The sequence below is a fragment of the Lampris incognitus genome, chromosome 12, assembly GCF_029633865.1.
Source record: "Lampris incognitus isolate fLamInc1 chromosome 12, fLamInc1.hap2, whole genome shotgun sequence".
Taxonomy (NCBI): Eukaryota; Metazoa; Chordata; class Actinopteri; order Lampriformes; family Lampridae; genus Lampris; species Lampris incognitus.
In genome coordinates, this window is record NC_079222.1 from 26,548,377 (window position 1) to 26,573,694 (window position 25,318).

The 25,318-nt window shown below is 40.4% G+C and overlaps 1 protein-coding gene across 1 annotated transcript; it reads right to left on the reverse strand.

Annotated features, from left to right (window-relative positions):
* Nucleotides 1-2,260: 2,260 nt before the first annotated feature.
* Nucleotides 2,261-24,878, reverse strand: LOC130121543 (ARF GTPase-activating protein GIT2-like). Its single transcript, XM_056290382.1, has 20 exons — nt 24,724-24,878; nt 24,031-24,164; nt 21,382-21,494; nt 21,194-21,299; nt 19,946-20,032; nt 19,681-19,811; nt 17,817-17,911; nt 17,683-17,728; nt 16,391-16,442; nt 16,188-16,260; nt 15,913-16,010; nt 15,661-15,772; nt 14,084-14,235; nt 13,810-13,962; nt 12,760-12,969; nt 12,507-12,596; nt 10,291-10,373; nt 7,921-8,073; nt 3,895-3,958; nt 2,261-3,583 (listed from the first exon to the last, which is right to left on the reverse strand). The coding sequence occupies exons 1-20, from the start codon at nt 24,773-24,775 to the stop codon at nt 3,374-3,376; spliced, it is 2,214 nt and encodes a 737-aa protein (XP_056146357.1). The 5' UTR covers nt 24,776-24,878; the 3' UTR covers nt 2,261-3,373.
* Between the last annotated feature and the right edge of the window lie 440 nt (nt 24,879-25,318).

A 25,318-nucleotide genomic window follows, 5' to 3' on the forward strand; every position in this document is an offset into this window, starting at 1 on the left:
AGAGTCCGATGAGGAGGACAGTGCAGATGGCCTGACGGTCTCAGGGGATGCAGTGGGGCTAGCAGTCTCATCACTTGGAGACTCGCCTAGATCTGAGTGGGCAGAAGCGGAAGAGTTCATTCCGTCTAGTCTGGTAGTCAGTCCTGTGGGGGCCACTGCTCAGTCTCCACCCAACACACACGCACCACACAACACACATGCACCACACATAGAGGCATCACACTCACTCGATGTAGGTGTTATATCTCACACTGATTCGCACACAGGGGCACCACCCTCACTCGATACAGATGTTGCAGCTCGCACTGTCTCACGCACACAAGTAGAGAGCGATGGTCGGGTTAGGACACGCACAGGGAGGGTGGTGAGGTCAGTGAACAGGTTAATAGAATCTATGGCTCAGATGCCATTTCTACGGAGTGTGAGGGTTTGAACTTTGATGGAGGTTGGAGTCATTCAAACTAGTTTAATGTGAGTTATTAGGTGTCTATCAGACAGGGTTGTTTTGGGCCAAGTGCATGGTGTGGCGTATCAGGCGTCACATTGATCTAAGGGAATTCTGAGACTTGATCAACCTCATTATTTTCTGGACCTCGTAACCGAGGTAGCTCCTAAGTTGACTGGAGGACTAGGTCCTTCTTTTCACTTGTGCCAGTAGTCAGTGATGGGCTTTTCCTTTCCTCTTTCTCTTTTTATCCTGCTGTCAGGATGTTGGTGAATTTCAGGAGGGGTGAATGTAACCAGGTTAAAATTAATGTTTTTATTTTATTTTGTTTGAGTATGAAATATCACCAAATCCTGTCTGTGTGCTGTTATTTGTGTTTACTACATTTTATTTTATGTCATTATTTACTTTTATGTATGTTTTCCAACGACCGTCATATACATGTACTGTCGCTTTAAGAGAGAGGTCTTGTGGGTACACGGAAGAGGGAACGCGGGAGAGGCCATTTTTGTTTTGTGGGAGGAGTCTCAAGCAGCGATCGAGCCGAGCCACGCATGTTTCTTACCGTAGCACAGTTTTGCTGGTTGAGGAGAACGTAACTTTGAGTATCCCTGTAAGAAGATACTGCAAGCTGTGGGATAAAATACTTGTTTATCCTTTCTTACATCGGAGTCCCGTGGACGGTTTCTCCTTCTAACGCACACGAGTGAAGTCCGGGGAGTGGTTGAGCTTCGACCCCCACGTCCGTAAGAAACACCGCTCCCGCTGGAGGACTGGACGTTTGTCGAAGGGTTTGAAACCAAAATAAATGGCAAGGTGGGCCAAATAGAGTCCTGTGTATCCCCCCCTCCTTCTTTGTTCATGATGATGATGACGATGATGAGAGACTGAGGGCCCCTCACAACACCTGGGGCCCCACCCAAAATAGAACACAACGCAGAGCTAATGATGAGAGTGACGGGCGTGCAGCAGGCTGACCAGCATAGAACAGCATAGGACTGCCCCCGTTACACTGTTCTGGGGGGGGGGTTACACTGCTCAAGGGTTAGAGGGTTGGGTCTTTGGAGAGAGAGACAACGTTAACCAGTCGACTAAAGGGTCCGACCCGTTAGCCAAGGGCTAGCGAGTCTATTTATGCGTGCACGTTACACTACCCCCCTCGGGAAGCGCTTCAGCATATCAGTTCCCTAAAGCCTCTGGGCGTACGCGCTTCCAATGGCCTCATGGGCTCACCATCCCACTTCTGACACCAATACAGCGAATTTGGGGGGCAGCCCGGGAACCACCGCTGCCGGGACGCGAACCAGGGTCTCCCGCACCACGGGCGACTACGACCCGGGTTCGCGTCCCGGCTGTGGCGGTTCCCGGGCTGCCCCCCTAATTCGCTACAATACTAAAGCGATCGTGTCGGTCTAACCCATGAGCTGAGTCAGGATCAGGTGTAGCGTACTCACCAAAAAAAGGTGGAAGGTGAGACACAGACTCCGGGAACAACGCCGTATTACCAGCAGGTAGCTCTTTAAAATGGATTTTCACTAGCTGAGCCATCTTTCACTTCGCTAAACTCCGAAGTTGAGTGGAGTTAACGGAACATCCCGGAAGTCTCCTTCATGTCACATGGGTGGTGAAGCGCGACGTGCCCCTATCAGTTTCGCTTCTCCAACAGGTGGCGGTGCACCTTGTGGTTTTGCACAGACGTCCGCTACACACAGCGGAGACGCACACCAGCAACTTCCAGATGTCTGGGTAGTGGCCTACTTTATTTACGTGAACGCAACGACAGGCTTCAACTACAACGGCAACAGTGTACTGGAAAATGCTTTAATTGGCTCACAACACTCAACAACATACATTTAATAACCTGAAGTAGTGACGTTTCTTCATGGATGCATTTGCTTGTTTAACTTAGCTGTTTTGACCACTAGCAGCACAGGAATACATAGATGTTGGCACCACATTGGAGAAAAAAATAATTAAAAAATCGTGTGACAAAAAGCCCACAAATCCAACCGACTATGGAGATCCCAAAAAAAAACATTTAAAAAAATAATAAAAGAAAACAAAAACTGGCCAATATGAAACCTTGATGTTAAACACAATTTATGAAAATAAATGGTTACTTTTAATCTGAGGTGTGACAGTTCATAAATAAAATAGCATTCGGATTATTTGGATACAGGGTTATACGAATAGCCTACATGTCTTTACATTTGCATATTTACGAGGAGGATCACACAAGTTAGTTTTAAAAAATACTTCTTAAACATGAACCATTGAAGCTAAGGACATATTGGAGGTATGGCTTGTACATTTTAATTGATTCTGAACTAGAACAACAGTAAAGACAATAATCAATTGAATATTTTTGAGTACAGACATTCACGTGATACAATGTGTTTACTATACTCAAACTGTTTCATATCATGACATACTAGGTTTTACCATTTGGATTCAAGATCTTAATAGTTTTACTTTTAATTTTTTTTAAATTGCTAACGTAAATAACGCTCACTGAAGCAGTACAAAAGAGAGGTCAAATGTATATAAGGCTCCACCATTGACATTTTTGTGTGTGAAACACTGCACTTTGAGCCTTTCTTGTAAAGGCAATTACAATGTCCTTTTTGACATAATGGATGACAAAAGATTGTCTCCTTCACCTTGAAAGACAAATCATAACTTCTTATTAGTATAAAAAACAAACTGCTGAATAAATAAAGCGTTAAACTAACCAATAATTTTTCAAGGTACATTTTCTGTAAACGTCTTATCCCTCCACAAAAAAAAAAAAACAGAGTTAATGCTTTGTTATACAGAATAAAGCTGGCAAAAGAAATGATACAGTGGTGGTGATAAAGTCGAAACAGGCAAATTCAATGATAGATTGTGTATTCAGTAATTGAGACAAGCTTAATCTTTGGGTTTAATTTAGTTGTTGTTTTCTTTGGTTGTCACAGTGACAAGTTGCTTGGCCGCTTTTGCAATGTCATAGGCACACTGGATGACCTGCTGAGTGACCAGCTGCATGTCTGAAGGGCTGGAGTTGGTGGATGTGGCCTTTTGGCACTCTTCATGGAGCCGGCTAGCACTTGAAGTGAGCAAGTAGAGAGAACCTCGCACAGTCTCCGATGATGGCCTCTGTGATGAAAAGAATAAAGATTACAAGAAAGAGGGAGTTGCGGTGACATCCTACATAATTAAACTATCCAAATTTTGATATCAATAGGCCAATGGTAATTTGTGTGTGTGTGTGTGTGTGTGTGTGTGTGTGTGTGTGTGTGTGTGTAGGGGTAATGTCTGTATAAACGGAAATGTGAATAATGCAGTAAATACAGGCATCCTTTCCAGATCAGTCATTTTAGATTCCCTTTGGCTGTTTACCAAAGAAACAAGGAATCCCAGAAGCACACATGTGAGGGGTAAAAAGCCATTGGCAGGAATCCGCTTACCTTGGGAAACAGGGTGGCCATCTCCGTCACAGCCATATGGATCCTTTCTGAACATGGAAGAAAGCTGAGAGGAAAGGAAATACTTAATGGGAGAGAAAATAACCCCCGTGGCATGTGCTAGTGTTACACTTGAGTTTGAGACATTCCCACTAAAATTGTATTAGAAATATGAAGGTTAGGCCGGTAGTTACCACGAATATGCTCTTCTCCATGTTAACTTCAAATGTGCAGTAGAAAAGCATCATTCCTTGTACCATATAAGTAGCATAAAGTAGCACTAATAATGCAGATTAAAACATAGAAATAACTATTCTGCTTTGCTCAGTGGCAGCCACATACTCGGATAATCAGAAATTTTTATGTATTCAATGCTTCTTTTTTGCATTTCTGCTTTATTTGAAAGTAACAGCAGAGAGAAATAGGAACGGTAGGGGAGGGAGAGGGGAAGACATGCAGCAAAAGGCCTGGGCTGGATTCAAACCCATGCTACAGCGGTAAGGACAGCCTTGATATGTGGTATGCGCTCCACCAGGTGAGCTACCGCGTGCCTCCAATGCTTCTTTAAACTCTATACCTGCTTCCCAAATCTTATCTAGCAAAATCTTAAGAGTCATCAGTTTGAGGGTCAACAACCTGAAATTTTGATACAAAATCAAAAACCCCTGTTGATGAGGGGTTTAAAAAAATATTGAATATCGCAATAGTACCTTTCACAATATTGTGTCAATTTTCAAAAACACTGCGTCAATTCTTAAGATTTCACATAAACAGATGTAACAGCAGCGCTATTTCATTGTATTATTTACATCTCTGACCACATGGTGCCAGGTGCAGTATTGTAACAGTGCTGCACAGATCCACAACAACAGGCATTGCCCTGTACCAAACTAGCAACTGTGCCTTGCAAAGGTATTCAACCCCCTTCACAGTCATCACTAATTTCTGGATTATAACAGATACTCACACATCTGTTCTTGAACAATATTATTTTTGTGACCCCATAAGCTCTAACAGCATGTTCCCAAAGCCAAAATAAGTTGCGTTTTGCTGACTTTTTTAAAAAATAAATTAAAAACTAAAATATAGTGCTGGCCTAAGTATTCAACCCCCACATATCAATACTTTGTTGATATGTACCCTTTTTACTGCAATAACAGCCATGATTCTCTTGGGCTAAGTATGTACAAGCTTTGCACATTCTTCTGGAGTAATTTTTGCCCATTCTTCTTGGCAGAATTTGTACAGGTGTTGCAGGTTGGTGGGATGGTGCCTCTGGACTGTGATTTTCAGTCTGTGCCACAGATTTTCAATGGGGTTGAGGTCCAGACCTTGACTTGACCACTCCAAAATGTTCACCTTTTTGTTGCTGAGCCATGCCATTTTTGTTTTAGCCTTGTGCTTAGGATCATTGTCCTGCTGGAAGGTGAACCTTCTCCCAAGCTTCAGTTTTATGGCAGACAGCAACAGGTTTTCTTCCAATATTTCCCTGTATTTAGCTCCATCCATTCTTCCCTCAATTTGAACAAGGTTCCCAGTGCCTGCAGATGAGAAGCAACCCCATAGCATTATGCTGCCACCGCCACGCTTCACTATAGGGAGGGTATTTTTTAGGGCATGAGCAGTGTTAGGTTTGCCCCACACATAATACTTTTGAGTTTTGGCCAAAAAGCTAAATGTTCATCTCATCTGACCACAAAACCTTTACCCACATCCTGACTGGGTCTCTCTCATGCTTGGTAGCAAACTCCAAGTGTGCTTTTATATGCATAGTTTTGAACAACAGCTTCTTTCTTGCCACCCTCCCATACAGGCCAGATTTATGGAGAGCCCGTGATATGGTTGACTCATGCACATTTACTCCAGTTTCAGCCACTGACCTCTGGAGCTCCTTCAAAGTTATTGCAGGATCATCTGTGGCTTTCGTCACCAGCCCACATCTTGATCGGACACTTAGCTTTGAGGGATGGCCTGTCCTACAAGGCGTCTGGGTGGTGTGATACAGCTTCCACTTTCTAACAATGGATCCAACAGTGTTCCATGGGACATCCAAACACTTGGATATTGTTTTGCATCGCTTTCCCGCCTTCTGCATTTTAATCACTTTGTCTCTTACTTCAGTATTATGCTCCTTTATCTTCATTTTCTGATGGAGTTCACGCCCGGTTAATGACCTTTACACAGAGTGCTTTTTATACCAATAAACAAGACTGTTATTTAAATATCTTACAGGTGCAAACTAATTATGTCCAATTGTGTTAACCTGAGTTTGTTTTAGGAATAATTTGTCATTTGTGTAAACTTGGAGCTTTCAGAGCACAAGGGGTTAAATACTTATGCAAGCACTATATTTTAGTTTTTAATTTATTAATAAAAAGTCAGCGAAACTTAACTTATTTTGGCTTTGGGAACATGCTGTTATCGAGTTTATGGGTTCACAAAAATAATATTGTTCAGGAACAGATGTGTGAGTATCTTTTATAATCCAGAAATTAGTGATGACTGTCAAGGTGATGGAATACTTTTTTGCAAGGCGCCATATGGCTCCAATTGCTCTTATTTTATGCATATTGGTGTTTTCTTTGAGGTTTTCATAAAATTTTGACAAAATACAGCAAAATGGCCTCATGTCTGTATTATCGCAATATATCAACCTGTGGCACTTGCATTGTAATGAAAGCCACTTTATTTGACATTGTATTCTCACAACGAATTGTGTTCTTACAATTAATTTGTTCTCTGCATTTAAGCCATCCAATTGTGTAGGAGCAGTGGGCAGCTGCAGCACCGGGGACCAACTTCCATTCTTCTTTCCACTAAACCCTAACATGCTTATGTTGTGATGGTGGAAGGAAATCGGAGCACCCGGAGGAAACCCACGCAGACACGGGGAGAACATGCAACCTCCATACAGAAAGGACCTGGGATGGCCTGGGGTTCGAACCCAGGACCTTCTTGCTGTGAGGCAACAGCGATAACCACTGGGCCACCATGCTGACATATGTAATACAAATTGTATTGCCAAATTCTTGACAAGACACAGCCCTGCTATTGACCTATTTTTTTTTTTGGTCATAGCTGTCGTCATCTTACTGGTTCCTATTATTGCAAAGAATATTGCAATGTGCAACGTTTTCCCCATTGCACTAAAAATTATATATATACTTTTCGAAAAGCTTTAAGACTGAGGTGACTTTGGGATTAGATGTGGAACACAACTGCAATAGCTAAACAAGTACCACACTTAGCTGAAAAAAAGGGGGGGTGTTTTTCCTGAGGCTTGATTTAAAACTGTTCACATTCAAACTGTATTTAGCTTTACTTTGTCCAATGGATGATTACATGAATGCAACAATTGACTATGACGGGAAACAACCTGGACCATTTTACAAAAGTTTAAAATTGATTGGAGTGCATCAGGCCGTATGGTCAGATTGTATTGGAAAATGGGGAGTTTTAACATTGTGTGCATTTTGATGTCAAATGGACTTGGAAAAAGTCTGAAGATAATTCGTCAGTGCACAAGACAAAATATAAACACCACTGCAAATTACAAACAAGAAGCAGATTCAATGACTAAAATCATTCTTTCTATTTTCAGTATTCCATGGGGAAATGTGCAATTGTGTGGTCTTTGTTTCCAGCCAGCTGCATTTGATACATGGCCTACACAGAGGCGTCACAGTCCCTGAGGGACAGAGGCCAGAGTACCAGGATCTAGAGGGAGCTAACAAGGAGGAAGGGGCTCTTCCAGCCCTCCTCTTAGGAAAGCGCTGGTTTCCTTTGTTTGAGCCATGCTTAAGGCCTGGGTGGTGTTGTCCCACTTTACAGTATGGGATTAGATCAGAAAAACAGCCAGGACTAGAGCTACTTCATACCACAATGAGTAAATTGGAAAAATGAGGGTGAGAACAAGAGGAGGGATTGGCTATTGGGTTCCAAGAGGAGTGAACTCATACTAAGCAGACAGAGGTGACAGATAGATAGGATATTATCACTCAAATGGCACTACATTTGTTAATAGAGTACCTTTCATGCTTGTTCTCCTGAGCTGCCCTCAGAAGCTCCTGTATATTTTTAGTGATCTGCTCAGTTTTACAGATGACATCTTCAGTGCAAGGCAGGGTGGCACCTTCCTCTCCATCTACCTGTGGCTCCAAAGTTTCAGAAGTAGAAAGAGGGCTGCAAAATATTGAAAATAAATCATATTCTGTTTTCTGAAATACTGGATTTGCAATACAAATTGCAGTGCATTAGGATGCAGATGTTTCTACACAACTTTAATATCTTATAAAATGTACATAATTAATGCGAATGCTGGAAGGTTTTGTTCCAGTTTAAGTAAAATAAGTTTAACCTTAACATTATTTGTAGACATTTGATTTTAAGAAATCACAAATAAACTTAATGGAATGGTTGTCAAGTGAATATATAGGGAGGAAGAAGCAGCAAAGTTTGCTAAATCATTATTCCTGGTACAACAGGGTCAGCGGGTGAGTTGAGAAAGTATAAAGAGGAAGAAACATAACTTCAGACAGCTGTGGAGTACGGAGACAAATCTAATTAGATTCGTTATAGGTGCCACCTATGATGTTTTACCCTGTCTCCAAAGCCTTAATCCACAGATAGACAAAGACACTGCATGACTCACATGTTCAGAATAAGAATCATGTTTATTGGCTATACATGGAATTTGACTCCGGTGCCGCCATTACTGTGGTGGCAAGTCATAGTGAGTCAGTGTGCTGCTGCCCGGGTTTTGTTTTGTTGGCTTTTTTTTTTTACGAGCTTTTTGTCCTTTTATTTTGCTAATTTAATGGTGTGCCACATTGTATTTGTTGTAGGCTGACTTCTAGTTGTGGTCCCGTTAGCCATTTTGTCCATGACAAGTTCAGGATGATGACAGACAACGTGGCTATGCATGTTCGTGGCGTTGCCCATGTACTTAACTTTCACGAGACAGTTCTTGCATATCGTGTAGTCTTTATCGATTTTGTTTGTCCCATTAGTATTGTAGACGTTGAAGTGGGCCCAGACTTTTGACTTGAAAGACGGTGCTTCTTTGATTTGCTGCCTCCCGCTGTCCACGCTGTCTGCCATTTTCCCCCTGTGAGTTTCTTCTTTTTCCCCACAAGTTTACCCTAATTAATTTGATAAGCGCCACCAGGAGGAGTCACGAAGTAGTGACTCTGGTAAGTAGAATTGGTGGGAGAATCCGTTGAGAGTGCCTGCATATTTTAATAAGAAATATCGATACTTGGCGCCAGTGTATCGATAATGTATCGCAAGAGGAAGTAATACAATATTGTAGCGAATTCGGGGGGCAGCCCGAATTCACTATGATATATTCCCATATTGATATTTTGTCCCACCCCTAGTACTGACCATTTAAGATTTAAGATAATTTAAGGCTTTTAAATGACCAGAACACTTTCACTTGTTTACACTTAAACACCTGCAAGAAAGCAGTCACATTATTACTGCAGTCAAGCTCTCCAGATCAGAAAGGCTTGCTGGAGGTTTAGTCCAATCAGATTGCGGCTCATTTTTAAACAGCCTCTCAGAGCCAATTGAGGACTCTTCTATTTCAGCTACTCCCAGGTTGGTTCCGCCTACGTTATTTAACCCTTTGCTTGATGTATTTGAGACTGTTTTGATGAGAACTGATCGTTGTGTAATAGTGGAAAAAAATCTTCCATGACTAATCGATTACTCGACTACTTTTTGGGAGTAGTTGACAACTACTAAAACGCAGCAGTCGTGAATGCCCTACATGGGGCATAACTGTGTTATGAGACTCAATTGTGAATTGCTTCCAACTTGAGATGGACTCGACTCAGCAAACTGTAATATTACCAGATCATGCGTTTGATAGATTTGTAACAATAATCTAATTTCTTCCATTGTCTCCATGCAATCTTCTTTACTTAAAAAGAGTCTTCTGTTATGATAAAAAAGCAAATATGGTACCAGAATAAGCTTGGCGATGGGAGAGAGGAAGAGCCATTAAATTTTTCTTGACTTCCACTAAAAAGTTTCTGAAAAGAAATCGCTAGCTGCATTTCCTCCTTTTGCCAAGAGTTCGACTCATTATATACGACGTATTTCTGATTGTGATGAACATTTTAGCCTAACTACACTAATTGAAATGATTTAATAGGGATGGTAACTACTATCTTTTCAGGTCAACTAGTCAAATTGGGTACAGAGAGGCTGTAATATTGTTTTCGCCTCAAATTAAGGACTGAGAGGCTACCCTTTTAGGTCAGCTACTCAAATTGGGGACAGACGGGCTATAAACTTAGTTTACTTACACTATAATGAAACTTAAAATTATATTTCACAATGGCTGGCATGCTATATGAGTTGGTAGAGAGTTAACACATTAAAAGGTCTTACCTGGTCTGTGCCAGTTCTGATGGATTGGGTGTATTGTCATAGTCATTCTCTAGCAAGCTACTATGCCCTTCAAGGCTACAGCCCTGTAACAGAAAAATAAACACTAAGTTCATGAGTTTGAAGAACTATCGATATTCAAAACTGAACAAAGTTAAAACAATTTAAGTCAGCAGCACATTTGTTATCAGAGTAGATACTGAAGCACACTTTAATAGAAGCATGCATTTCTGATGCCAAGGCCATTTTCACAATGTCAGACATCATTTGGTTTCAAAGCAGATGAGGAGAAAAAAGAGGAAATATTATCCCAGTTACTGGATTCTTGTGGAGTAATTCAGAACGTACAGCAGTGGATATGGTTAGTAGCTCTTATGGATTCCTGATGGCAAATTGCATAACAGTAGCTGCACTTCCATCAGCTATTCTGATATAAAAACTGAAGTTGTAATTGACAAACAGCCCCAAAAAAGCCTGAAAACTTATTTGTTTTTATGACCATTGAGATGGAAAAGCTGACGGGTCACAAAAATATCATATAATAAATAATGATGGCAAGTAATCCTTTCAAGCCTTCCATTTTTTTGAATGAATATTTTCAGTGGAGTAATCCTGACCACAAAGAGATTGATTATTCCTTTAAAACCAGTGGTGGAAACACACCTACGTTGTTGTTGGGGTTTTTTTTAAACTTAAATGATAACATTTGCTACCACAGGAATAAAACAGGACTAGAAACCTAACAACAAAATTTTATTCCAGCCCTAACGGTGGCGGTGCACTAGCAGTATGAATCATACTGCTTGTCACATCGAGAATCCCTGTCGAAGCTATCCATAGAAATCAGAGGCTAACTTACTTTATCTATATACTTTATGTGTGAGCAAGTCAAACTAATGCTGAAAAAAAAATCATAGGCTACCTATGGCCTATATAGTCAAAATATTTTTGACAGCACAGCTAATTTTTTGTTAGAATTGTGCGTAGCCTTTGCGTTACAGTTTACATCATGACAAAAAATTAGTTACATTGTAACATTAGAAAATATTTCATGTGGAAGATGTGTCTTTATTAGTCCAGATGTGGAATTCCAGAATGAATCCACAGGGAGATCTACACAGGCAGATTTGCGGGACTTTTATCACAAAATTCACTCCAACTTTGTTCCTCCGCGTGAGGTATTAGTATGGATTTTTAAGAAAACAATTTGGAGTATTTCTGGGCAATGAAAAACTGTTTACTTTCTCTAACAAATTCTATGATTATTCATCTTAATTTTAAATGCTGAATGGACATCAAAAACACTGAAATTGCAAAATGTCACGTTTGATTACAATGGCTATCTATGGAGAAATGTCTCTTCTGCCAACATTTTTGTTGCCTCCTGCAGGTTGAAATGCCTGTGTCAGAACCTGAGGAAACAAGGAAATTATCCCGTGCCTGTACCCCAGCAGTACTGGAGTGTTAGTTACAATCACGTACGCCCAGTACTGGTGCGGATAAAGCAAAGAAAACATACTGGCCCTTATAAATAAAAAAAAAAACATAAAAAAGTCATTTTAACTTGATAGAAAGCACAGTTTGCAACTACCTTTTTAAATGTAAGATTAAAATACATGTGACTGTACTTTCCGAATTTGAAAAATTGATATCATATTTTCTGAGGACTTAAATGATTGTCACTTTGGACTGTACTGATTCCCAGCAAGAAGATTCAACAAAGTGGCAAGTTTCTCAACACTAAGGTGATCAGTGAAGTTTATCTGTACAATTCTATATGACACTCAACCTTTTAATAGAGGTCTAATCTCAAAAAAAAAAAAAGTTGAGTCTTTAATTTTAACATTTTTGTTTTACATTCAGACGGAAACATGGCTACTATGATCAAACCTTGTTTTCTCTTTTATGGACAGTGGGTCTCCTTGCCTTTTTGGAGGGTTTGTGAAGTTCAGGAGAGTATAAGGAGTTGTGATAATTTCATACGAGCGTTGGGAAGGTTGCTCGTGATCTCTTTGGCTAGGTTTGGGAAGTCAAGGTCACTGATCTGCAGCAGATGCACAGTGGTGCATGCAGGCAGGCAAGCAGGCTAGACTGAGAGGCAGTAAAGGGACAGTTAATGCATAGAGATAAGGAGGTAGGAGAGAATGGCGACAGAAAGGCAACAGTCTACCCCATACCCTCAAGCTGCCTCTGAACTGACAGCAACTTTAGTACTTAACCCTTCGAGATCTTTCATCCCACGACCAGGACAGGGAAGAGGGAAAGGTTGGGAGAGAGGAGGCAGCCGTCCCCAAAGGACCCCTCCCAATCTAGAAAGGGGTCAAACCAAGTTGAATATTCTAGATTGAGTGGGAATGAATGTTTGAACAAAAATAAATGACATCAACACCATGCCGTATTATGATACTGGAGGCATCATTACCTATTCTGGTGGGGACACTCCAGCACAGCCATTGTTCTTTATGTACTTACATTCGTTGGGATGGGCTGCAAAATGAGTCCATCCTCATTGTGTGGTGTTTCATCTCGGTGGGGATACTGCCTTGGTCCAGAACCTGTTTCGTACATGGAAATGGGACGGCCACCACGGACTAGCGGTCTGCCAGAAGGCTCCTGGGAGTACTGTCGTCCACTGGGAGTTTGCCATCGCAATGTAGAGTTTTCAGTCTGCAGGGAGTTCAGCTTAAGATAAACAGCAAATAATTCACATCAACTCAAGCTACGGGATGATCACCTTACAAAAGCCATGTGGCCATGGCTTTTGCACAGGTCATAAATAATAGAGTATAGTATACAGTTCAGTGTCCAGGAGTGAACTCATTCCCTTGATGGTGCCTGCAACTTCAATGTCTCATCTAATAATAGCAATCATCGGGTCTTGAAGCCATAGCTCTGGCAAGAATACAATTTAAGGCATCTTCCTTTAGCAAACAAAATGCCAACATGATAATTCAATCAAATTCACAACCCCTAAATCACGAGCTTCTAAGAACATGTCTCTCCCCCCCCCCCCTCATTTACAAGAAAATGCAAAGGGAAAGATAGGCCGTATGCAACAGTAACGGTCCTTGCACTTCAACACTGAGTTACCAACATATAGGTCGCAACAAAGAATCATTGGATAAACATTTACAGAAGTTAAAGAATTTCAAAAAAGCTTGGCAATATACAGGGGTAAACTAATATCCCTAACACAAACGAGATGATTTGCCTTTAGATTCATCTGTCCTTCCTTGTCTGGTTGAAATTTCATCAGTTAGTAAAACAATCTGATATAGAAGGTTATGTCAGAATGAAACACCATAAACATGAAATTATGCAATTAAAAATTAAAGAAGGAAATTTTAATTCCTGGCCTTGTCTTTATACCACTAAAGCTGTAAAAAATTAAACTATAAGCACAGGGTACACCACAGAGAAGAAGTCCAGAGTTTGGACTCATTCCTGGTGGTGAGAGCACAGAGATATAGACAAGCATGATCATAATTCCCACCCACATAATTCCCATCATAATTAGCCAACCTTGCTCTGCATCATTCGCAGCTCTTCACTTAGATGGCAGTTGACTTTGAGAAGCTGTTGAATTTTGGCTTCGGAGGCAGTGAGAGCGCTCTTCACCTCCATGAATTCCTGCACTGTGATAGGTCCATCTGAGAGGTCAGATGACTCAGAGCTCTGCAGCAGGTGAAGTTTAGGTGGGACATGATTTAATTTGAAAGTTCATAATTGTATGACAATGATATTTTTTAAAGTATCACGAAAGCCAGTAAGGAAGACCGAAACCGCTAGGCAATACCTTTGTCCTTGCCTCATTGCAACTGTCTCCAAACACGCCCTCTTTCTCTGGGTCTTCATCTGATGCCACGCTGTCGTAATCTGGCTGGTCATAGTCTTGACCCTCAATGCCATGTTGACTTTCTATTCCTTTCAGAATAAGCTCCACATCCTCTGAAAGTAGAAAAATCAGGTCAAAGGATTAGCGATCAGTAAGCAGGTCCTTTTCCCTACTTACAGCTATACAACTCCAACGACAAGAATTGATATTTAAAAATGGACCATAGTCAAGTCAATTCATATATATCTGTATAGCCCTAAAACACAACTTAGTCCCAGAGGGCTTTACAATCACAATTACATTCTGTACAATATACAACATCCCCTATACTTAGACCCTTGATTTGGATGAGGAAAAACTCCATAGCCAGAGACCATAGTCTCTGTAGGAACTTGTTCTCATTTTAATTTATGTACTGAATTAATTCTGATTATTTTCTTTTTTTTAAAACCAGAGCAGTTGTTCATGGTGTGCTATTTACAGGACTTAACTCTTATTCAGATTACTGACTTGTAAAATACAGTTGCATGAGTTTTATAATGTGCAAAGAATGACCTTGATTAAATGGTAAGAATTTTAGTGATTACATTCAATCAATAAAATATTTTTTTATATTTTCAAAAACCAATTGCATTCTACCAGTAGAAAAGCTACAATATGTAACTTTAGATAAATGAGTAAGAGTGAGCTAGGTTTTAAAAGCATACTACCAAAAAAATCTTCCCCCTCTCTGCTTTCTCCTTCCCTCCCGTAACCCCTCCCTGCAAATCCAGGTTCATGTTTACGTTTGTCTATCATAACTGGCAAAGCTTGTATTGTCATTGATGATCTAAAATCGTTTTTTTTTTCATCAAATCTTAGTTACACCAACACTGTTGCTGTGAAGTACTTTTGTACTTATAGGTGAAGTACTTATAAAAGACAGAAATTGCCATAGCCAAAGCACTTGCACTGTCCACCTCAACCCAAGATCCATGGTAATGCTGTGATGAGAGTATAACGTATCGTAGTTGATCATCTTTGCATGTAAAAATTATGGTAAAGCTTTACATTAAGTGCATAAGTGATAGTCAATAGGTAATAAGGCCCTTATAAGTACTTATAAAATGCTTATTAACATTATTATGTGTTAAGACTATAATAAGTGTTAGTTAATAGATAATAAGGCCCTTATTAGTCATGACTTTTGTATTTTGTGGACTATCAAAATAAATTTTAATCATGAGGGTCCTTGTGTGGAGTTCAGAAAAGAGTTAAGGCAGGCACTGGGTGGTAGTGAAGAGCTTTTTTTTTTTAGAAGAATATGTGCTTCCACTCCACACAATATTATTTCTTCAGTTTTGCAGGTGGCATTGTGCCAAGTTAGGGCCTGATATTGTAGTTTTTCTATATGTGGAAGTTATCCCCCAACTTATTTTATGTGGTAATAATTTAAACATATTGGGTCATGAAGCACATTATTTCCATCTAAACACATTACATTAAAGCTGAAACATAACAGCTGTTAAACTACAAATACGTGTGAAACTGTGTTGTACCTTTCAGACTTTCACAGGAATTACCCCACTGTCGGCGTTTGGCGTCAGTGAGGATATCAATGACAAGTGTAGCAAATTCATGAGCATTGAACCTTGCTAGCTTTTGACGACCCTGAGAAAGAAAAGCATAGCCAGATAGGTCCAGAATTACTATGGGATCAGTGTTCAAAATTAGCATACCAACGCAAGCTACTAATAATCCACACAACCAATCAATGTTAAGAGCACAAATAAATGTGCGTTGTCATTTGCCTGGTTTCTGGTGGAGGAATACTCAGGGTTGACAGGAAGGAAAGGCACAACAGTGGTGTCTGTTACCAGCGTGCTGTGATTCTGAGTAGCTAACCACACTGAAACAACAACAGAAAGTGAGATATTAAAAATATATATAAAAAAATCAACTCTTCACCAGAAATATTTACGTGCACATTTACACACAATAAAACACTCATAATAAAATGGCTGATGCCAAACACAAAAACAAGCATACATGTTTAAATATTTTTAAAACCCCATAAAAACATCACCTGCATCTGTTTCCCTCCTGTCAACTTCATCATAAACATCCATGGCAAGTTCTTCAAACTGATGGTTACTTAGCTAAAAAAAAACAACAACACACACATAGTAAAGCAGAGGCACTGGTTCACCTGCAGAATAACTAAATATCAGCACAAAGACCCATGCTTTCAATATTAAAAGGAAACAAATGAACAAAAACGTTTCTTACAGACTGAAGTTTCTTCTTTGCAGTTTTTGCAAGCTCTGACAAGTCCAGACTGCTATCAACCAGAGAGGAATATTAAATGTTTTGCAGACAACACAGTTGGGAAAAAAAATCACAGATAAACATACTTACTTATTTCTTATCCAACGTGATAACGCAGCAAAAAAGATCAATATTTTTATTTCAATCATAACATAACAAATTAGAAAATACAACACTGTAACAAATCTATTACAATTCTATTTTAACACACACAATCTCTAAACCATCGCAGAAGTTATCTCTACTATAAATACTCAGCAACTTTACTTCATGAACTAGATTTTTTGCATTTCTTAAAAGCAGAATCTGTAATAACGGGAATAGGCAACCTCTATTGTATGTTTTCTTAATACTACTGTGTTATTGTTTTGTTTTTGTTTTTTTGTTGTGTAGCTGTGTTGGAGCTACGCCCCTCCAATCCCCGATTCACCATCTATGGATACTGCAATAGCACACATGCTGGAAATTACAAAAAGGCCATTTACTTGCACGGTATAAATATTGAAATGCCAGCTCCACTGCTGAATCCTTTCTACAACTTTCTCTCAATTTTTCAAAATCATGGCCGATATGATTCAGTGGCAATGTGGTCATGGGCTCACTTGTGCCGGACTTTTGGCACAGTGCGAACCGTTGAAAGGTCAATGGAAAGAAGTGATATGGCACAACAAGCCACCTCATGATATGCAAAATGAGGGAAACTGGTCACGTCCTCAAATTAAAAAAATGTTCAGCTCAGCTTGAGTAAAGATTTCACCAAAACCAACCAACACAGCTCCCTCTCATAGTCAGTGACCAAGGAACTCTGTTGGAGTTCCTGTTGAGTTCCACATGCTCACTTGGAGAATGTTGGCTTGCCGCTGTGTTGTCAACTATTAGATTAGCTTAACACATAAAGCTGTGCCTTCCTTGGAGCGAAACAGCGCTTTGTTACACCACAATCTCTCCTTCCATTCACATTTCATGGATTTGTGCCGTGCCGGCATTTGTTGTAGCGTTTGGTGGAGCACACCATAAATGTGGCAACTTTTGTGACTCTGTCATAACAGAAATTTTATCTGCAAAAGCCCACACTCCCTCACAGACTATCATGGTGAGCCTCCCTTCTCCCAATCTTAAATCCAACACACATAATAAACGAAAACAAAAGTGTGGTGAGACTGTATTCTATTCTAGATTCTATTTTTAAATTTCACATGAAAATAATGTATAGAAGAATTCTAATAATGTCATATTTTGGGCACATTTCTTACCTGTCTGCCATTTGTGGAATGATGAAGTGCTGCCCATTTCTATGATCTACAATAGAAATGAAACCGTTCAGGAGACTTAATAAATACCATCAAGCTCTCAACTGCCATAATTATGGCATGATCACCTTACTTGCCTGGCCTTCTTCCACAAAGATAAAATGTCAACCGGTCAGTGAGTTCATATTGGATTTCCACAAGCCTGTTTGCCAGCTCCAGATGCCCAGCTTGTCTACAGTTTGGGAATTAAATGATCATGATTCATGGTTAAAGTACACAGGTGATAAGACAATGTGCTCAACTCGTGCTTATATGCTGAAGACTGGGTGCTGGACCCTCAATGTAGTTAATCATAAAAAAGAGACCAGGACAGCACTCCAGTTTGACTTTTTAATACTGCCACACGGACGATTCAGGCAAGGCACCCTTCTGCAGGGTGTATTCTTGCAATATCAATCAACAGAAACAGGTGGAGGTGACCCCCCCCCCCCCTACAGGCACAACATGTACATCCCAGCAGGGGGAGCCACAACCATTCCAGGCACAGAGTATCGCGAGGTGGGTTACTAAAGCCACAGGTGATTTATCATCATGATTATGAATAGAGCCCTTATGTTCATAGATCCTAGTTTTTAGCTCTCCTTTTGTTTTTCCAACATAATATAAATTACATGGACATTTTAACAGGTAAACCACATATTTAGCATTAGATGTGATGTGTGAAAGAAGTAGTGCGTAGATATTGTCACTTATTGGAAAGTGAATCTCCAATCGCAAGGGCATTTCAAACTCCGCCTAGATATTTTTAAAAGAGGTCTACCAACTGACATGCTTATCTAGTGAATCAGATTTGAATAAGAGGCTTACTCACTTTCTCAGATTTTCCTTTCATAATTGTATAGTGTTATTCTATGATTAAGGGTAATCAATTCACTCAGCAGAAGTCTAGTGTCGACATCAAAGTTAGGAGCAGAATCACATCTAATGCTAAATATGTGGTTTACCTGTTAAAATGCACATGTAATTTATATTACATTGGAAAAACAAAATGATAGCTAAAAACTAGGATCTGTGAACATGAGGGCTCTATTCGTAATCAAAATGATAAATCATCTGTGGCTAGACACTTGAATAGTCATAACCGCAGCTTGGGTGAGCTACATTACATGGGCGTTGAGACAGTGAAGATACCAGAGAAGTGGTAATAGAGACAGACTCCTTCTCCAAAGGGAGGGATATTAGATACACTTCCTTCACATTCATGTGTTTCCTTTTTGGGTGTGTTGTTGTAATGGTTTATGGTGCTGCTTGTTTTTCTCTCTTTCTTTTGGCACTGGAGCTGAGCTACCATGCTGTACCAGAACAATTACCACCAACATTGTGTGGCAATATTAAAGTATCTATATATTTATCTTGGTACCCTCACTCCTAGTGGGATGAATGATGAGATTTAATTTGCTTGTTTCTTACGAAGTGAATATAATTTGTGTTATTATATATATATATATATATATATATATATATATATATATATATATATATATTAGTAACCTACATCATGAGACTCTGTACTTGGAATGGTTGTGGCTCCCCTTGCTGGGATGTACATGCTGTGCCAGTTGGAGTCACCTATAATTAATTCCACCTGTGTCTATTGATTGTGAAATTGCCAGAATACACACTGAAGAATGACGTCTTGCCCGAAACATCTGTGCAGCAATATTAAAAAGTCAACTGGAGTGCTGTCCTAGTCACTCTCTTTCATAAAGTATATAGGTGCAAATAACATGGTTTCTTTCAGTACAGAAAAATAAAACTAAATTAGATTTTCACAAATAAATCTAGACCAAAAAGTATCACAGGCCAAACTAGATACTGTGAATTACTTGTCAAATGCAGAGTTCCTTATGAGCATCTCCCTGAAAATCCTCTGAAAATATTTTGCCCTGCAAATAATGAGATGAACCACTGCTTAGTGAAAAATATGGGGACATTGTTTACCTTGCATAATCAATAGGGGTCTTTCCACCAGTGTCTAAAGCCCCCGGGTCAGCTCCATAAACTGCCAAGAGCTCTGCTTGAAACATTTGGCCGGCTTTAGCTGCTATGTGCAATGGGGTGTTTCCTTTCTCCTGAGGACAAGAATCCATCGAATTCCATTGTAAAATTAAGTTCATCTCCATTAAAATGATACAGAATTTATCCTTTAAGATGGCTGAAATTTGAGAGTTCAAGAACCACCTTGATACTCCCTTATTCAACTTACTGGATGGAAGAAGTTAGCCTGTGCTCCCAAAGACAACAGCCTAAGGCAAGTTTCAAGGTTCCCAGTCCTAACACTTGAATGGAGTTGCTGAATAAAAAACAAGAGTTTGTTTTAATTAATCTGTATATTCAATATTCAGTATATTTATCTTAAGCACACATATCCTAAATTGTACCAGCAATAGATAGAGAACTAATCCACGAGTGTTCCTACATTTAGAGATGGTATCCTTATCTAACCAAACAAGCAGACTGAACACATTCTTATTTACAACAAGGTCTTGTTGGAGTTCTTACAGTTGAAAGGATCACACGCTTACTCTTATAAGCGGTCCAGTATTACCACAACCTTGTACAGTGGACCACTAAGCAATGCCATGGCAGCAGTTGGGATTTTAATCAATTGCTCATAAACACTTCAGTTGCAGTACTTGAAGATGGGCTGAGCATTATTCATTCATTTTAAACACCTGAACAGAGACTTTCAGACTATTAGAATGCTACTTTAACTTTTATTACATCACAGCTATACTCTAACCTGGGAACCAGATGAATTCACATGAACTAGTCTGGCTCCTCTCATTTCATTTTCAATTTCCAAGGAGCGTTATCAACGTGCATAGACCAAAATGCCTCTGGACACAATTGGATAGACCTACAACCAATCAGAGCAACGAAATGCGTGACGTAGCGCTTAAACTTTTACCAAATCCTGTCCGAACTACAGCAAACACACCTTTCTTATCAATAAAAGCTTTAAGTGCAGTTGTTTATTGTTCTTTTAGAGAAAATATACCATCCAGTTTGTTTAATACTGTTGCGATAGTGGATTTATCAGACCATTCCACATCAGTGGCATCCAATGGCGCTCCTCTGTACATCAGTGTCTGATTGGCTAACCCTATCCCTAACCCTAACTAACCTAACCAACGGAGGCAAAAAGTACTAGCCAATCAGAGGCAGAGTTCCCGGCATGCTAGTGAGAGAAAAAAAAAACCAAGGCTGTACATCATCATATCAAACGCCCCATATTAGATAAACAGTTGTGATTGGCCAGACCTGGGCCAGGCCGGCTGGAAATCTGTCTGAATGGGAGGGTGGCCAGACATAATATGCCAAAATGTAAAACATGAGCTCACAGATTCGTCTAGTTCCCAGGCTAGCTATCCCCTATAAAAGAATTTAAATGTTTTGGCGAATGAATTCTCAAGAAAACTTGGGTAAAAATGATCTGGGAAGAATCTCTCACCTTACTGAGGTCCTTTGTAGTGACATTGTCATCCTCCCGACAGGGCATCCGATGGACAAATGCCAGCATCTGATATTTAGCCTTGATGAACTCAGTCTTGTTGGGACTGGAAAAAGAAAACATGCTTACAAACTAAAATCACAGAGAATGAACATATTTTTCACAGACACACCATGCACAACACTCACTGTATTCTATCCTGTGGGTTGGCCTTGCGTTTCCCACTCATTACAGAAGATGGGTCCAAAAGGCTATGCTCCCATATAGAATTAGCTCCATTGGCGTATAGTGTCTGTACCATCTGGAATAGGAAACCACATCACATTTAACTTGAATGTTTATATTTAAAATGCAATGAGACTCAAGTTACAAATCAATTAGATAGTACATTACTTTTGCCCTGATGAAGTCCTTTACCTTAGTCTTTGTTCATGTGTGTGTACCTATGTTGCATTAGATGTAATGCACAGTATGTGGAAGTAGCTGTCTAACTGTGCGGAACTATACATGTACAGACATGCTCAATGTTGTTGGTACCCTTACAGCTCATTGAAAGAATGCTTCATTCCTCCTGAAAAGTGATGAAATTAAAAGCTATTTTATCATATATACTTGCATGCCATTGTTGTGTGATTGAATAAAGCAAAGAAGCTGTGAAAAGAGATGAATTGTTGCTTATTCTACGAAGATACCCTAAATGGCCGGGACATATTTGTTGGTATCCCTTAAAGAAGATAATAAATAACTGCATAATAGTGATATTTCAAACTAATTAGTTTCTTTAATTAGTATCACACATGTCTCCAATCTTTTAATCAGTCATTCAGCCTATTGAAATGGAGAAAGGTAGTCACTGTGCTGTTTGGTATCATTTTGTGCACCACACTGAACATGTGATGGCCTAGCGGCCTGTCCAGGGCGTATCCCCGCCTGCCACTCAATGACTGCTGGAATAGGCTCCAGCATCCCATGACCCTGAGAGCAGGATAAGCGGTTTGGACAATGGATGGATGGATGGACACTGAACATGGACCAGAGAAAGCAAAGTAGATTTGTCAGAGGAAATCAGAAAGAAAATAATAGACAAGCATAGTAAAGGTAAATGCTACAAGACCATCTCCAAGCAGCTTGATGTTCCTGTGACAACAGTTGCAAATATTCTTAAGACATTTATTTAAGGTCAATGAAACTGTAGCCAACCTTCCTGGGAGCGGCTGCAAGAGGAAAATCGACCCCGGATTGAACAGAAGGATAGTGTGAATCATAGAAAAAGAACCAAGGATAACTGCCAAAGAGATACAAGCTGAACCTCAAGGTGAATGTACGTGAGTTTCTGATCGCACCATCTGTCGCTTTTTGAGCAAAGTGGGCTCCATGGAAGAAGACCAGGAGGACTCCACTTTTGAAAGAAAAACATAAAAAAGCCAGACTGGAGTTTTCTAAAATGAATGTCCTTTGGGACAGATGATCAAAACTGGAGTTTTTTGGCAAGTCACATCAGCTCTATGTTTACAGATGAAAAAATGCAGCTTTCGGAGAAAAGAACACCACACCTACAGTGAAACATGGAGAAGGCTCAGTTATGTTTTGGGGCTGCTTTGCTGCACCTGGCACAGTGTGCCTCGAATCTGTGCAAAGCACAATGAAATCTAAACACCATCAAGGTATTCTGGAGCAAAATGTACTGCCCAGTGTCAGAAAGGTCTGTCTCAGTCGCATGTCATGGGTCCTTCAACATGATAATGACCCAAAACACACAGCTAAAAGCACCCAAAAATGGATAAGAACAAAACTTTGGACGATTTTGAAGCGGCCTTCTGTGAGTCCTGATCTGAATCCTATTGGACAGCTATGTAAAAAGCTGAAACGTGCCGTCTGGAGAAAGCACCCACCATCAGCTAGAGCAGTTTGCTTAGGAAGAGTGGGCCAAAATACCTGTTAACAGGTACATAAGTCTCATTGAGAGCTACTGAAAATGTTTGATTGGAGTGATTGCCTCTAAAGGTTGTGCAACAAAATATTTGGTTAAGGGTCCCATCATTTTTGTCCATTCCATTTTCATTTGTTTTGTTATTTACAATATTATGTTGAATAGAAAAATCAAAAGCAAAGTCTGATTTCTATAAAATATGGAATAAACAATGGTATATGCCAAATACTTTTGTCAGTTATAAGTTATTTCAGAGAAAATTGTGCATTCTTTGTTTTCTGTGGGGGGTACCAACAAATTTGAGCATGTCTGTACATTTGCAAGTATAGTATAGTATAGTATAGCATAGCATTGCATAGTATAGCGTAGTATGTGGGCAGCACAGTGGCGCAGTGGTTAGCACTGTTGTCTCACAGCAAAAATGTCCTGGGTTCGAACCCCAGGCCTTCCCAGGTCCTTGCTGTGTGGAGTTTGCATGTTCTCCCCGTGTCCGCGTGGGTTTCCACCGGGTGCTCCGGTTTCCTCCCACCATCAACTGACATGCATGTTAGGTTTGTGTCTGTGCCTCTGACCAAGACATGGCAAGAAGAACTGGAGTTGGTCCCTGGGTGCTGCTTGGTGGCTGCCCAATGCTCCTAGGTTCATGGCTAGGATGGGTTAAATGCAAGGGATGAATTTCCCCACGGGGATTAATAAAGTACATCTGAAGTATGTTGGTATGTATGCTGAATTGTGTTCTGTGATGAACGTGTGTTAAACGTCAGGAAGCGAATTTGTATTTTGACGTACAGGCTGTGGCAACAAACTCCTTCAAGCAGGACAATCGAGAATCCACACACAATGACATGATGCTAATGTTATAATTACACCAAACTTAAAGACAAACTGTGCGTCACTCTCCTCTTACCTGTAACTGGGAGGGTGGCCATGGTGTATGAGTCAAATGTCGTACTTGAGAGCTATGTCGCCCGAGACCTCGATGGATGCTGCAGCACTCATCACAGATCAACACACCCCTATTCACAGAGGCCCAGCGTGGCTCTGGAGGAAGAAGAAAAAAGATAAAATGAATAATACTATCACCCAACCTCAACCTGAAACTCCTATGGTGCACAATGATTGTATGGCACCTGCCAGAGCAGTATACACCTTTAACACAGACTGGGCGTTATTAACTGCAGCTGTAATGGTAATAATGCCTTCAACATCATCACAAATGTAGTCGGTTGTGAGCCAAACCAGCGGCGGTGTGGTATAACTAGGTGGGCTACTTGGATTACGTTAATCACATTACTTACTGCATTAAGTACAGTCTAGTGAAGTCAATTTAAAAAAAACTGAGTCATATGAGAGAGAAAAAACGAGAGCCTCGAAGTCACTGACTTAAGTTCACCAATTTAAATCATACGCACGAATAGTTAGCAGCTGGCAACGTGGTTGTAAATCGACATTTCAGGAAGCCTGTCAACTACCGTAGCTGTTAATCTGACCAACCTTTACGAGCGGTCAGCGCGCGAGCTATCCGCCGCTGATCGTTCGGTTGTAACAGTGGCGTTAGCTCACTAGCTAGACGGCTAACGCTAACTGCTGGGCATCATACCTAGAGCGCTGCAGTCGGCGCAGACCTCTCTGCTTCGCAGTCGCTTTGACATCCCTGCGAATTCAAATGGGTTAATCCTGAAATCTGTTCGGGCCAAACAATTATTCAAGAGAAACGTGCAGTTAGGCAACAGACAGGCACGGTTTCATGCAGTCAAAAATACCGTCAGCACTGAGGAAAACTATAATTTTGTCCCCTCCCCTACACTGTGTAACAAAGCAGGGTCCCATTGGATTACCCACTCCCCTTTCTTCCTTCCTATCCTGCTTTTCTTGGTCCTCCCCACCTTCCTCTTCCTCCGCTCAACTCTCAACAATTCGCCCGCAGACAGGATAGACGACAAGATCCGCTATGTTGCTGACAAGAGTGTGCAGCCCGCTAGCTTTCCAGTTCAGTGGTTCAACGTCAAATGCAAAACGAGTACGAGTTAAAAGCCACCTGAACTCGACAAGAAAATAAGAATAGACCTCCGGCCACATGACATCAGCATTAACATCAAGGAATTTCAAGAACATTTCTGAGAGAATATAGTATAATGTAAAAACACAGGTTCAGTAACACAGATACTGGTCAATGGTTCTTGAGGGTTCAGCTC